General features: G+C 45.0%; 1 protein-coding gene across 1 annotated transcript in view; it reads left to right on the forward strand.

Annotated features, from left to right (window-relative positions):
* The window catches only part of GTF2F2 (general transcription factor IIF subunit 2), a 233,466-nt gene that overhangs the window by 113,683 nt on the left and 105,749 nt on the right, over positions 1 to 14,034 (forward strand). The window contains exon 6 of the mRNA XM_040425433.1: positions 2,214 to 2,295. Coding sequence (XP_040281367.1) covers positions 2,214 to 2,295 — 82 coding nt within the window. The remainder of the gene's footprint in view (positions 1 to 2,213; positions 2,296 to 14,034) is intronic.

Here is a 14,034-nt window from a genome sequence, read left to right on the forward strand (position 1 = left end):
ACCTCAGAGTTGTGAAGTGACTTGTTGTCCTGTGTGATTGACAGGTTTTGTGTGTACTAATAGGACGGAGGACATTTTATTTCTCCTAATGATTCCTACTAGAGATGAGCGAATTTCATGTTTTAAAATTCGTTCACGCTTCGTTTACTGGTAAAATGTTAATTGCGTTATGAATTCCTTTACCACGGACCATAACGCAATTCTATGACGGAATGCATAACGGAATGCCTTTTAGAGGCATTCCGTTATTCATTCCGTCATAATTGAAGTCTATGGATTGCATAACGGATCCGTTTCCGTTATGCAGGGGAGTCCTCTCTTGCATAACGGAAACTGGACGGATCCGTTTTGCAGCCCATAGTCTTCTATTATGACGGAATGAATAACAGAATACCTCTAAAGGTATTCCGTCATAGAATTGCGTTATGGTCCGTGGTAACGGAATCCATAACGCAATTTACCTTTTACCAGTGAAGGGAGCGTGAACGAATTTCATAACCTGAAATTCGCTCAACTCTAATTGCTACCTAGAAAACGAGCCATTATAACTAATGAAAGGTACTTGGGAATATATTTAGAATAAATTAATTACATTTTTTTAAATTCCTGAAGAACCCCTTTAGGCCTCATGCACACGGCCGTTGTTTGGGTCCGCATCCGAGCCGCCGTTTTTGCGGCTCGGATGCGGACCCATTCACTTCAATGGGGCCACAAAAGATGCGGACAGCACTCCGTGTGCTGTCCGCATCCGTTGCTCCGTTCCGTGGCCCCGCAAAAAAAAAAAAAATAGAACATGTCCTATTCTTGCCTATTCTTGTCACCAAAACAGACATTTCTACAATGGGCCGCCCGTTCCGTTCCGCAAATTGCAGAAGGCACACAGGCTGCTTCCGTTTTTTGTGGATCCGCGGTTTGCGGACTGTAAAAAACGGAACGGTCGTGTGCATGAGGCCTAAATGTGTAATGCCTATTGCCAACAGACTTTTGATGGAATTGCTGGCATTTTATTTTGCATTTGTCTTTTCTATGTGTAATGTTTATTTATTTCTTTTTTATTAGAAGGTTCCATTAGGCCACTTTCACATCCCAGTTTTCAATTCCGCTATTGAGTTCCGTCATAGGATCTCATTAGCGGAAGAAAAAGCTTCAGTTTTGTCCCTATGCATTGTCAATGGGGACAAAACTGAACGAAACGGAATGCACCACAATGCATTCCGTTCCGTTTGGTTGCGCTCCCATCACGGACAGAATAACTCTGCAAGCAACGTTTTTTGTCCGCGATGTTGTGCGCAGCAAGACAGATCCGTCCTGACACACAATGTAAGTAAATGGGGACGGATCAGTTTTCTCTGACACAATAGAAAATAGATCCGTCCCCCATTGACTTTCAATGGTGTTCATATAAAGACATAATACAAACGGATCCGTTCATGACGGATGCATGCGGTTGTATTATTGGGAAGAAAGCGTTTTTGCAGATTCATGACGGATATGCAAAAAATGCTAGTGTGAAAGTAGCCTTAGGTGTCTTGGAAATTCCTAATAAATTGTGCTTTGTAGTCGTAAAACAGTAATAAAAGTGAACTAGCACTCATGAGCTTCAATTGTATGTTCTCTTCCAGTCCTGAAAATGTGTACATGATCTGTTGCTGACCCTGGTGGACAGCATAGTGTGTAGAGTGCTTCCTTAGGAAATGGCTGTAATGAGTTTCTTTGTTGCCAGAGTTATCCTATGATTAATGTAAAACCTGTAAATCAGACAAAATATAGCACATGACAATCTAACAAAGCTAGAACCAGTCCTGTACCGCACATGGATCCAGAGATCTCCCCATTCATTGCTCTGCTAGATTTATATCAAGCTGGTAGCTCGAGTGGCGTGTCTTTTCTTGGGAGGAGTGTCCTTTCTGCTGTAACCCTCACTGCTTAGAACAGTAGATAAAGTTGGTGGCAGTTGAAGGATGGAACTGAGCATGTGCAACCACCTCAGTGTGATGCACAGAGAAATAAGGAAAATAACAGCAGGTGGCGCTATACAGATAAATTTGATTGATTAACTCGGTGGCTGTACTACATTTTTAATTATATGAGGTTACAAAAGCATCCAGATCCAGTTGCTGAATTACAAAATGTAGAATCTCTTTTGTGTGACGAACCCTTTAAGTTGTTATTTAGTCAAGATTTGCTCCTGACTTTCTTTTCATCTTTCACAGATAAACTGGCCATTGAGGGTATAGTTGTGCAGCGTGCCGAATGCCGACCAGCAGCCAATGACCATTACATGCAGATGAAGAGGTAAGCCCGATTTGTAGGGAAGTTTTGGTTACATTTCTGGGTATTTCTTCAGTTCAGATATAAGCAATGTACTTGTCATTACCATCTATTTGTTGTGTGCCCTATGGTGCCAGATCCTCCACTCTGCTGGAAATGTTATAATAGTCCCACTTACTGCTGCTAGTAATGAAGTGTTTCCTGTCCAAACAAATGATTTCTCAGTGTGGAGTCGTCAGATAATAACTGCTTCATAAAACTGTAACAAAACGGTCTTCTTCCCTATATTTGGATTTTAAAATGTGCATATTTTTTTTTTGGGTGAAATAAAGTTTAATGATATATGTTTCTGGTAGTAGAGGGAATTTTGAAGAGGGTATAAGTGAATATTTTGCCTTATTGCATGTAAAGTACCGCCATCCTAACTTACTGCAGATATGTTATTCCAACAACTGGGAGGGTAAGGGTAGTTTCATACTAGCGCTTAGTATCCGGCAGGGAACAGCCTGCTAGATCTCTGCATTCCAGCATTCTCGGGTTTTCCGAGATTTGTATACTTATGACCTATGACTTATGACTTAAATACAAGCAGTCTCTAATCTTTGTGGTTACTTATCGGCGCTGCAGATCCACCAAGCGACGTGGGTAAAGTTCGCTTCACAGTCAAAGTTCCAAATAAATGTTGATCGCGCTGCCTTATGAGTGTGGAGTTCCAATCCCAGATCCTTATTCCAAATGCGCAGTTGTTTCACCTTGTAGCCAGACAATCGGTTACCGGAGGCTGGTGCACTCACGTACACCTGCACCCTAGAGGGAAGTTATAACACAAATAGCGAAGTTCCACCAGGTAGTTCCGCAATTAGCAGGTTTTATTCTACTTACAAAAGGACATAAAATTTCAGCCTTAAAATCAATATGTTTTCATCAAAAGTCCACCCAACCCGGGTTTCGCCAGTTCAGCTTCGTCAGGGGCGATGGTATCCTCCCTCACAGGTGCGGTATTTATTGAGCCAAGATCCCTTCCATGGACCGCCCATTAATACAAAACTTTTTTCCCTTCCTTATTTGGATGCTCATCAGGACTCAAGCAATAATAAATAAACCATATTTCCTAAAGCCCGCAAGGGCTAGCGGTATTCTGACACAAAATAAAACAATTCATCAACTTTTCAGAGCATATAATAATGTGTGAATTATATGCTCTGAAAAGTTGATGAATTGTTTTATTTTGTGTCAGAATACCGCTAGCCCTTGCGGGCTTGATGAGTATCCAAATAAGGAAGGGAAAAAAAGTTTTGTATTAATGAGCGGTCCATGGAAGGGATCTTGGCTCAATAAATACAGCACCTGTGAGGGAGGATACCATCGCCCCTGACGAAGCTGAACTGGCGAAACCTAGGTTGGGTGGACTTTTTATGAAAACATATTGATTTTAAGGCTGAAATTTTATGTCCTTTTGTAAGTAGAATGAAACCTGCTAATTGCGGAACTACCTGGTGGAACTTCGCTATTTGTGTTATAACTTCCCTCTAGGGTGCAGGTGTACGTGAGTGCACCAGCCTCCGGTAACCGATTGTCTGGCTACAAGGTGAAACAACTGCGCATTTGGAATAAGGATCTGGGATTGGAACTCCACACTCATAAGGCAGCGCGATCAACAACCTATGACTTATGACCTAGCCGATCAGCTGTTTGAGAAGCAGCTGTGAGTGCAGCGGCCTTCTCCAGCTTTCCCTAGGCCAGCTGCAACACCAAGCACAGCCACTATACTATGTATGGCGCTATGCTTTTAAGCTGCCTAATCTTGCACATGACAGCTAGTGCATGTGCAGTTCGTGCCCTGAGGCTGATGCCAGCACAGGGAAGGAACACCATGCCAGCGATGACATGCGGCATACTTGCGCATGCATGAGATTATGACTCTTCAACTGACGTTGTCGGGGTATCAAGAAGGAGATTTGAAGGATGCAGAGCGGTGCTGGGTACCTTCACATTGGGTGTGGCTGGGCTTCCTGAAAACGTTGGTAACAGCCCCTTGGGCTCCTTACTTGCCTCATTTGCGAATATATAAAATCGTTTTTCTGACTAAATAAAAGCACTCACCGTTATGGAAAAGGTATATTGTTGACGTGCTAGTGGCGATCTAGCAGCACATGTAAACGGCTCTATAGGCTAAAACTAGCTGACAGAATCCTTTAATCCGTAGAGGACCCGCGCCGTACATATACGGTGCAGCTGAATGTGACTTAAGGACCCAGCGCCATACATGTACGGCGCAAGGACCGCCGGGTTCTGGGGCATAATCGCGGGGGAACCGGAGCGCAATGGCTGCTCTTACCGGGAGGTATCCATGCCGGGTAAGGGCAGCATCGTGTATTTCTGTCCCCCTGCAGCTCCAAGCACTGCGATTGGCCGGTCAATGAAGACCAGCACATCACAGCGCCGGAAGCAATATGGAGCTGCAGGGGGGGGCCGGGGGGTGTCATGTGGAGTTGACCGGTGCTGAACTAGTCAGCACCTGTCTCCCCTGAGGTCAGGCAGGTGACTCCAGTGTTTGACGTTCCCTGCCAGCGCTGCGATTGGCTGGAACCATGCTCCAGCCAATGGCAGCGCTACAGCATCAGAGGGAACAGGAAGAATCCCTCTGCATGCAGCCATTCTAGCTGGAGACTGCATGCAGAGTGTGGACCTGTGCCCCTCTGTGCTGTTTCTGCTGGGACTTGTGGTTCACCACCAGAGCTTTTACTGATACCTGTAAAGAAGAGGAGAACAACATCTGGAACATCTGCTGCAGTGATTTTTTATTTTTTATTTTTTGCAGCAGCAGAAGTTCCAGATCTCTAATCCCTTTTCCTATCCCCCCCCCCCCCCAATCCGATTTTGCCTACAGCGAACAAATTGTGACTGTGTTTATATATATATTTATTTAGCTAGTGTTCTTTTATTTTTTGTATCTGCAGTAAATTTTCACCAAACATCAGCTTGCGTGCGTTCTGCAGCCCTGAGCACCAATAAGTACCATTTTTATTTTATAAATTTTATATAATTTATCAATTTTAGTTAGGTAGATGGGCTACTTTCACACTAGTGTTTCTATTTTCTGGTATTGAGATCCGTCATGGGGTCTCAATACCGGGGGAAAAAAGCGTACGTTTTGTCCCCGTTCATTGTCAGGGAGGACAAAACATAATTGAATAGAATGGATTGCTCCAAAATGCATTCTGTTCCGTTTGGTTGCGTTCTCATAACTGAGAGCAAACCGCAGCATGTGGAGCAAGACGGATCAGTCATGACCCACGATGCAAGTCAATGGGGACGGATCTCTTTTCTATGACACAATAGAAGACTGATCCGTCCCCTATTGACTTTCAACAGAGTTCATGACGGATCCGTCTTGGCTATGTTAAAGATAATACAACCGGATCCATTCATAACGGATGCAGATGGTTGTATTATCAGTAACGGAAACTTTTTTGCTGAACTCTGCCGGATCCATCTTTGTGCGTGCGTGCATCCTGCGTCTGTAATTTTATTTATTTTTTTTATACTTTTTTTTATACTCTTTTTCTCTGTATTTCAAATTTATTACAAGCCCCTTCACGTGTGAAAACACAAAATACACACCCCTCACAATAAATAAAGGTTTACACATTTCACACGTCACACCCCAATAAAATAAAAATGGCCCGTCGATCCCAAAGAGTTTACTGAGCTGAAGAGGCATACGCCATCCTTGCCTCTGATACTGAGTCTGCCAGTGGGGAAGAAGAGGATGCCACTTTCCTGTACTCCTCCACCCCCTTATCATCCTCATCTGGTGAGGAGGGACCCTCTAGAAGGTGCCTCACAGTAGCAGCGGAGGCAGCCCCCCCAGAGTGAACCCTTATGGACTCCACCCCCTGACGATTATCTGCCCGAAATTCTGGATTTTGTGGGCAGCTCCAGAATACAGATAGATTCACTGAACTAGATTTTTTTCTAAATCTTCTTCTCTGAAGATTTTGTAAGTGTAATGGTGGCCTAAACCAATTTATATGCCCAACAATTCATTGCTCAGAACCCTACATCGGCATATGCTAGACCCCTAGGTTGGACTCTAGTAAATGCAGCAGAGATTAAGTTTTGGGGACTCGTGCTGCATATGGGCGTTGTAAAGAAGTTAAACATTTAGACAATATTGAAGTTCGGACATTTTCTACCAGCCTCCAATTTACAGTAAGGCTACTTTCACACTAGCGTTCGGAGCGGGTCCGTCTGATGTTTCATCAGACGGATCCGCTCCTATAATGCAGACGTTTGCATCCGTTCTGAACGGATCCGTCTGCATTATAACTTAGAAAAATTTCTAAGTGTGAAAGTAGCCTGAGCAGATCCGTCCAGACTTTACATTGAAAGTCAATGGGGAACGGATCCGCTTGAAGATTGAGCCATATTGTGTCATCTTCAAGCGGATCCGTCCCCATTGACTTACATTGTAAGTCTGGACGGATCCGCTCGCCTCCGCACGGCCAGGCGGACACCCGAACGCTGCAAGCAGCGTTCAGGTGTCCGCTCGCTGAGCGGAGGCTGAACGCTGGCAGACGGATGCATTCTGAGCGGATCCGCCTCCACTGAGAATGCATTAGGGCCGGACGGCTGCGTTCAGGGCCGCTTGTGAGCTCCTTCAAACGGAGCTCACGAGCGGACACCTGAACGCAGGGGTGAAAGTAGCCTATGACCATGACCCGGAAGTTATTTGAGTCAATTCGGAAATTCCTACACTACAACAACAATGCATAGTGCCCACCCCATAACGACCCGACATTTGACTGTCTGTTCAAGGTTAGGCCTGTCCTTGACCACTTTAACACCAGGTTTGCTGAGGTGTGCACCCCTGATAAAAATGTCTGTGTAGATGAGTCCCTATTACTTTTCAAAGGGAGGGTTAGATTCCGCCAGTACCGGCCTAGCAAATGGGCAAGGTATGGCATAAAGATATACAAACTTTGTGAGAGTAGCTCCGGGTACACCCACAAGTTCCGTATTTAGGAAGGGAAAGATTCCCGGATAGAACACCCAGAATGCCCCCCGTCCTAGAATTTAGTGGGAAGATAGTGTGGGACCTACTGCACCCAATGCTGGATAAAGGTTACCACCTGTGAGAATACCACACCTCGTGCCCGCTTGACGTCAACTACGTCAAGCTCACGAAACGTGGTATGGTCACGAGTATACCAAAAACGTGAAGTTACGCCCTCCAGTGGAGCACGTAAGGTGAGGTTGGTATAGCTTACACTAGGGATCGACCGATTATCGGTTTTACCGATATTATCGGCCGATATTGAGGATTTTGAACGTTATCGGTATCGGCATCTATTTTGCCGATATTCCGATAACGTATTGGGAACACAGAACGCGCTGCTGACAGCGCGTTCTGTGTTCCCTCCGCAGCACAGGGGAGAAGGAAGCAGTGTCTCCTCCCCCTGTGATGCTGCTGCCGCTGCCGCCAATGGCAGGAGAGGAGACAAGAGGAGGGGAGGGGTTGTGGCCGCTGCGCCACCAATGAAGATAAGTCTTTCATTAATTCATATACAGGAGGCGGGAGCTGGCTGCAGAATCACATAGCCGGCTCCCGACCTCTATGAACGGCAGCTGCGGTCCGCGGTAGTTAACCCCTTAGGTGCCGCGGATCGCAGCTACTGCTCATAGAGGTCGGGAGCCGGCTATGTGACTCTGCAGCCAGCTCCCGCCTCCTGTATGTGAAAGAGAGGTATCTTCATTGGTGGCGCAGTGCGCCCCCCCCTCAAGCCCCCTAGTATTAATCATTGGTGGCGCAGTGCGCCCCCCACCCCCATCCCAATAGTAAAAACATTGGTGGCGCAGTGCGCCCCCCCCCCCCCCCCCAGTATTAATCATTGGTGGCAGTGGCCACAGGATCCCCTCTCCCCTGCTCCTCCGATCGGAGCCCCAGCTGTGTAAGCCTGGGGCTCCGATCGGTTACCATGGCAGCCAGGACGCTATTGAAGCCCTGGCTGCAATAGTCAGCTCCATGCTGCTGTGTGCACAAAGCACAGAGCAGCAGGGACAGTGTGAGATCCTATTCACCCTGATAGAGATCTATCAGGGTGAATAGGACAAGGGTTCTAGTCCCTAAGGGGGCTAAAAGTTAGTAAAAAAAAAAAACACAAAAATATTAAGTATAAATGAAAAAGATTTACAAAAAAAATAAAATAATAATACACGTTAACAATAAACATTAATTTTCAGCAGATTTGTGTAGGAAAAATTTTTTTTTCCTCAAAAATAAAAATACCCAGAATATCGGTATAAATTATCGGCCTGAAAGTTGACAAATTATCGGTATCGGCCCTAAAAAATCAATATCGGTCGATCCCTAGCTTACACACACCTTGTGTCCACGCGGGCACAGAGAGGCAACAAGCTGAGAGAGCCTTTTCACTGCCGCAGTGAAACAAACAGCAACTCCTCAGCCTGGGTATCTGCCACCAGTTCTAGTTTGATATAAGCCCGGTCCGCTAACGGGATTATATAGGGTCAGAAACCAACCCGCGGTAGCTTATAACTAGGCCAAAACACGGACGTGGGGATTCGTGATCGAGATACAAGATAGCACAAGATTAAATTATAGATTTAATCGCCTTATGGGCACACTAGATTTAACACAATATACACAGACAATATATACAGTGGTCTGATGTTACAGGTTATATGGGTACAACAGGGTTAAGCAGGGTAAAAGTCAGTTACCGGGTAAGATGAAAGTTCCTTTTAGTTGTGAGATGTTCTTTGCTGGAGTCCACATGAAGGGCCGTGATCTCAGCTATTTCCTGGGTCTCTCTAAACACATTTGTAGGATGTGACCCCTCTTCAGAGAAAGACGCGCCTACTTGCTGGCACCAGACTTTTAACCTGTAGCCAGCCCCTCCCCTCCCGGCCTCAGGGAGGGGTCCACTCCCCCTCTTCTGGGCTGGCAGCAAATGACCCACAAAACCCTTTAAGGTTCATAGCTCCAGACCAGAGGGTCATAGGAAGATGGTTCTGGGACCAATGGACCTACCTGGGTTCCGGCTACAAGTAGAGCCCAAACCTGGTACCGTTATGTGGTTTCTATGGGGAGATACGGATATCTCCCTACCCTGACCTTGTCCCATTAACCAAAGACCATGGGAACGTACCTCGTGGCCACCGGGACACAAATATGTATCCGGTTTGCGCCTGCGATGGCCAGGCGGTTCATAATTCCTTATGAAAGGTAGGTGCCAACATGTCTGGGAGGTCTCATTGATCCGGGGCAAGGGTGGATATCCCCTGCTGGGGGTTTTCCTGCAGGATTCGGTTGGCTCCAAACTTGTGGAGGTGAGGTGTGACCTTCTCCTTGAAGCCTGGACCCCCACTTAGGTGGCTGGGGGGTGGAAACTAATTTTGCATGTACACTGAACATGCCGAGAGGTGCATCAGATGACAATCAGGCCTGGGGCTTTGAAGCAGGGCCCTCCTGTGGAGTTCACTACCTCCGCTATCTGTCAGCAAATGGGGGTGTGAGGACATGGCTGACAGTAAATATTAATCCATATTCCTCACACCACCTCTATGTGGATAATTATTATACCAGCATACCCCTATTCATGCCCCTAACTGCCAGAGGTACTGTGGCTTGCGGCACAGAGCGCAAAAATCTGAGAGGCTTTCCTAGATCCCTGGTAGGGCAACCACTGAGAATGGGTGAAAGTAGGGCTCTCCTCCATGAGAACATGATGGCGGTTAAGTACAAGGACAAGAGGGATGTCCTTTTACTGACCACACATGGAAGGGGTTGATCTTTCAGATCAAGTTCTGAAGCCCTACAGTGCCACATGAAAAACGAAAGTGTGGTACAAAAAGCTGGCCGTACACATTGTACAGATGGCAATGTTCAATGCGTATGTGCTTTTTCAATCTGCAGGCCACACAGGAACTTTCCTTCAGTTCCAAGAGGTGATTATCAAGGCCCTAATTTTTCAAAGCCAGGCCGGGGAGGGTCCCAGTACTTCTAGAAGTCATGGTGCCCGTGTCGTACCAGGGCAACATTTTCCAGGTCAATTCCCCTAGACAGCAAGGAAGGGAAGGACCCAAAAAAGATGCAGGGTGTGTTCCAAAAGGGGGATAAGGAAAGACACCATTTACCACTACGAAATCTGCCCTGAAAAACCTCGCCTGTGCATGCAGGATTGTTTTAAAATCTACCACACATCCATGAAGTATTCATTTAATTTCATCCCTGATGTACCCTGTATTTTTACCAACTTATATCTCTGATTTAGATCCACTTTTCACCAACCACTACATATTCATTTCTGTGATACACCTGTTAGGTCAAAAGTGCCCTTTCCACCCCTTAACATGTTCGTACGGGGGTGCACTTTCCAAAATGGGGTTTTAATTTCTGTGGACTAGGAATTTTTTAAATGTTACATGGCACCTAAAATCCATGTCTGCCAATTCAGGCCAGCAAAATCCATATTTTGCTGTTTGCCTCTAGAGTCCTGCTATGCGCCCATACATCAGTTTTTGAGCACATATGGGCTGTTGCCGTATTCGGGGGTAAATGGGGAACAAAATGTGGGGTGCATTTTGTCCTGTTACCTTTTGGGAAAGTGAAAAATGTGGGTGTAAAGCAACTTTTTTGGTAAATTTTTATTTTTTTATTTTCACTGCCAAGTGTTTCCTAATTCTAGGAAACACCTTTGAGGTCAAAGTGTTCACTACACACCTTGAAAGATTCCTTGAGGGGTGTAGTTTCCAAAATGGGGTAACTTTTTGTGGGTTTCCACTGTAGGGCCACCTCAGGGTGTCTTCATATGCGACATAGCTCCCAATTACCATTCCAGCTATCGTAAATCTGCTCTCCAAAAGACATATGGTGCTTCTTCCACTCTGAAGCCTGATGTGAGCCCATACCTCATTTTTTGAGCACATATGGTGTGTTTCTGTAAACTCCAGAATCAGGGTAATAGATTTTGAGTTTTTTTGGCTGTTAACCCTTGATGTGTTGCAGGAAAAATAGATTTAAAATGGAAAATCTGCTAAAAAAAAATTGTGAAATTTTGAAATTTCATTCCCATTTTCCTTTAATTCTTGTGGGACACCTAAAGGTTTAACTGTTTGTAAATTTAGTTTTAAATAGCTTGACGGGTGTAGTTTCTAAAATGGGGTGATTTATGGGTGATTTCTTGGGCTACTTTCATACTCTCGTTTTGACTTTCCGTTTGTGAGATCTGTCTTGGGCTGTCACAAGCGGTCCAAAACGGATCAGTTTTCCCCTAATGCATTCTGAATAGAAAAGGATCCGCTCAGAATGCATCAGTTTGCCTTCGTTCTGTCTCCATACTGCTCTGGAGGCGGACACCAAAACGCTGCCTGCAGTGTTTTGCTGTCCTCTTGACGAAACTGAGCCAAACACAATGTAAGTCAACGGGGACGGATCCGTTTTCTTTGCCACAATAGAAAACTGATCCGTCTCCCATTGACTTTCAATGGAGTTCATGACAGATCCGTCTTGGCTATGTTACAGATAATACAAACGGATCCGTTCATGACAGATGCATGCGGTTGTATTTTTGTAACGGATCAGTTTTTGCAGATCCATGATGGATCCGCCCAAAACGTAAGTGTGACAGTAGCCTAATATGTAAGCCCCACAAAGTGACTTCATAACTGAACTGGTCCTTAAAAAATTGGGTTTTGGAAATCGTCTTCAAATTTTTTACTTCTAACCTTTCTAACTTCCCAAAAAAAGAAAATGTAATTTACTAAATGATCCAAACAAAGTAGACTTATGGGAAATGTTAAGTAATAACTATTTTAGGAGGTATTACTATTTATTTTAAGTCTAGAAATTGAAATTTGGAAAGTTGCTAATTTTTCCGAATTTTTTGTAAATTTTATATTTTTTATAAATTAAAAATGAAATATTTTAACTCAAATTTACCACTGTCATGAAGTACAATAAGTGACGAGAAAACAATCTCAGAATGGCTTGGATAAGTAAAAGGGTTTTAAAGTTTTCACCACATACAGCGACACATGTCAGAAAAATGGCCTGGTCCTTAAGGTTGAAAAATGGCAGGGTCCTGAAGGGGTTAATGACAGTGAACCACCGCTCTGGCTTAGATCCTTCTTTGTATGAGAGCACCCCTACATCTGATGATGCAGCTGTACAACGTGCGAGCACCATAATGTGGAAATGTTATGAAATTCTGCTAATTAAACTCCTGGGGATTCTTCTACTTAACAAGATCTGCACAGACTAGGAAAATATATGCAGTGCAAGAGTTTGAAACACCTTTTCAGTGCCTTTATTACATAATTGTCATGAGATAGGAGGAGAAAGCTAGCGTTCCTAGTGTCTGTGCAATTGAAACATTTGTGAGTTAATTTATGCATTTTTATTAGCTTTTTGCTACAAGTTTGATTTCTACAGTAAATAATGTTTTAATTAGTTGTATGCTTTGTATTAGGCATCATGCACATGACCGTTCTGGTCCGCATCCGAGCCGCATTTTCTGCAGCTCGGGTGCGGACCCATTAACTTCAATCCGTTGCTCCGTTCCGTGGCCCTGCAAAAGAAATATAGCATGTCCTATTCTTGTCCGTTTTGCGGACAAGAATAGGCATTTCTACAACGGAATAGGCATTTCAGTTTTTTTGCGGATCTGCGGTTTGCGGACCGCAAAAAACGGCACGGTCATGTGAATGAACCATTAACCATTTACTGCATGACAAATTGGTCAGCATAGAATCCCAAGCAACTTTAAAAAAAAAAAAAAAAAAAACTGAACGTGGAAAGCCAACCTTAACCACCTCCGGACCGCTGTACGCACAGACGCGTCCTGGAGGTGGTTGATTCATTCCGAGTGGACGCGCCGGCGCGTCCTCTCGCGATGGCCGAGATTTCCTGTGAACGCGCGCACACAGGCACGGACGGTAAGAGAGTTGATCTCCAGCCTGCCAGCGGCGATCGTTCGCTGGCAGGCTGGAGATGTGTTTTTTTTAACCCCTAACAGGTATATTAGACGCTGTTTTGATAACAGCGTCTAATATACCTGCTACCTGGTCCTCTGGTGGTCCCCTTTGTTTGGATCGACCACCAGAGGACACAGGTAGCTCAGTAAAGTAGCACCAAGCACCACTACACTACACTACACCCCCCCCCCCCCCCCCCCCGTCACTTATTAACCCCTTATTAGCCCCTGATCACCCCATATAGACTCCCTGATCACCCCCCTGTCATTGATCACCCCCCTGTAAAGCTCCATTCAGACGTCCGCATGATTTTTACGGATCCACTGATAGATGGATCGGATCCGCAAAACGCATCCGGACGTCTGAATGAAGCCTTACAGGGGCGTGATCAATGACTGTGGTTATCACCCCATATAGACTCCCTGATCACCCCCCTGTCATTGATTACCCCCCTGTAAAGCTCCATTCAGATGTCCGCATGATTTTTACGGATGCACTGATAGATGGATCGGATCCGCAAAACGCATCCGGACGTCTGAATGAAGCCTTACAGGGGCATGATCAATGACTTTTACCATTTTTTTATACAAAGTTGGCATTTGACCAAGATATTTATCTCACCCAGCATGGGTATATGTAAAAAGACACCCCAAAACACATTCCTCAACTTCTCCTGAATACAGAGATACCAGATGTGTGACACTTTTTTGCAGCCTAGGTGGGCAAAGGGGCCCATATTCCAAAGAGCACCTTTCGGATTTC

This window comes from Bufo bufo, chromosome 3 (genome assembly GCF_905171765.1).
Source record: "Bufo bufo chromosome 3, aBufBuf1.1, whole genome shotgun sequence".
NCBI classification, from domain to species: Eukaryota; Metazoa; Chordata; class Amphibia; order Anura; family Bufonidae; genus Bufo; species Bufo bufo.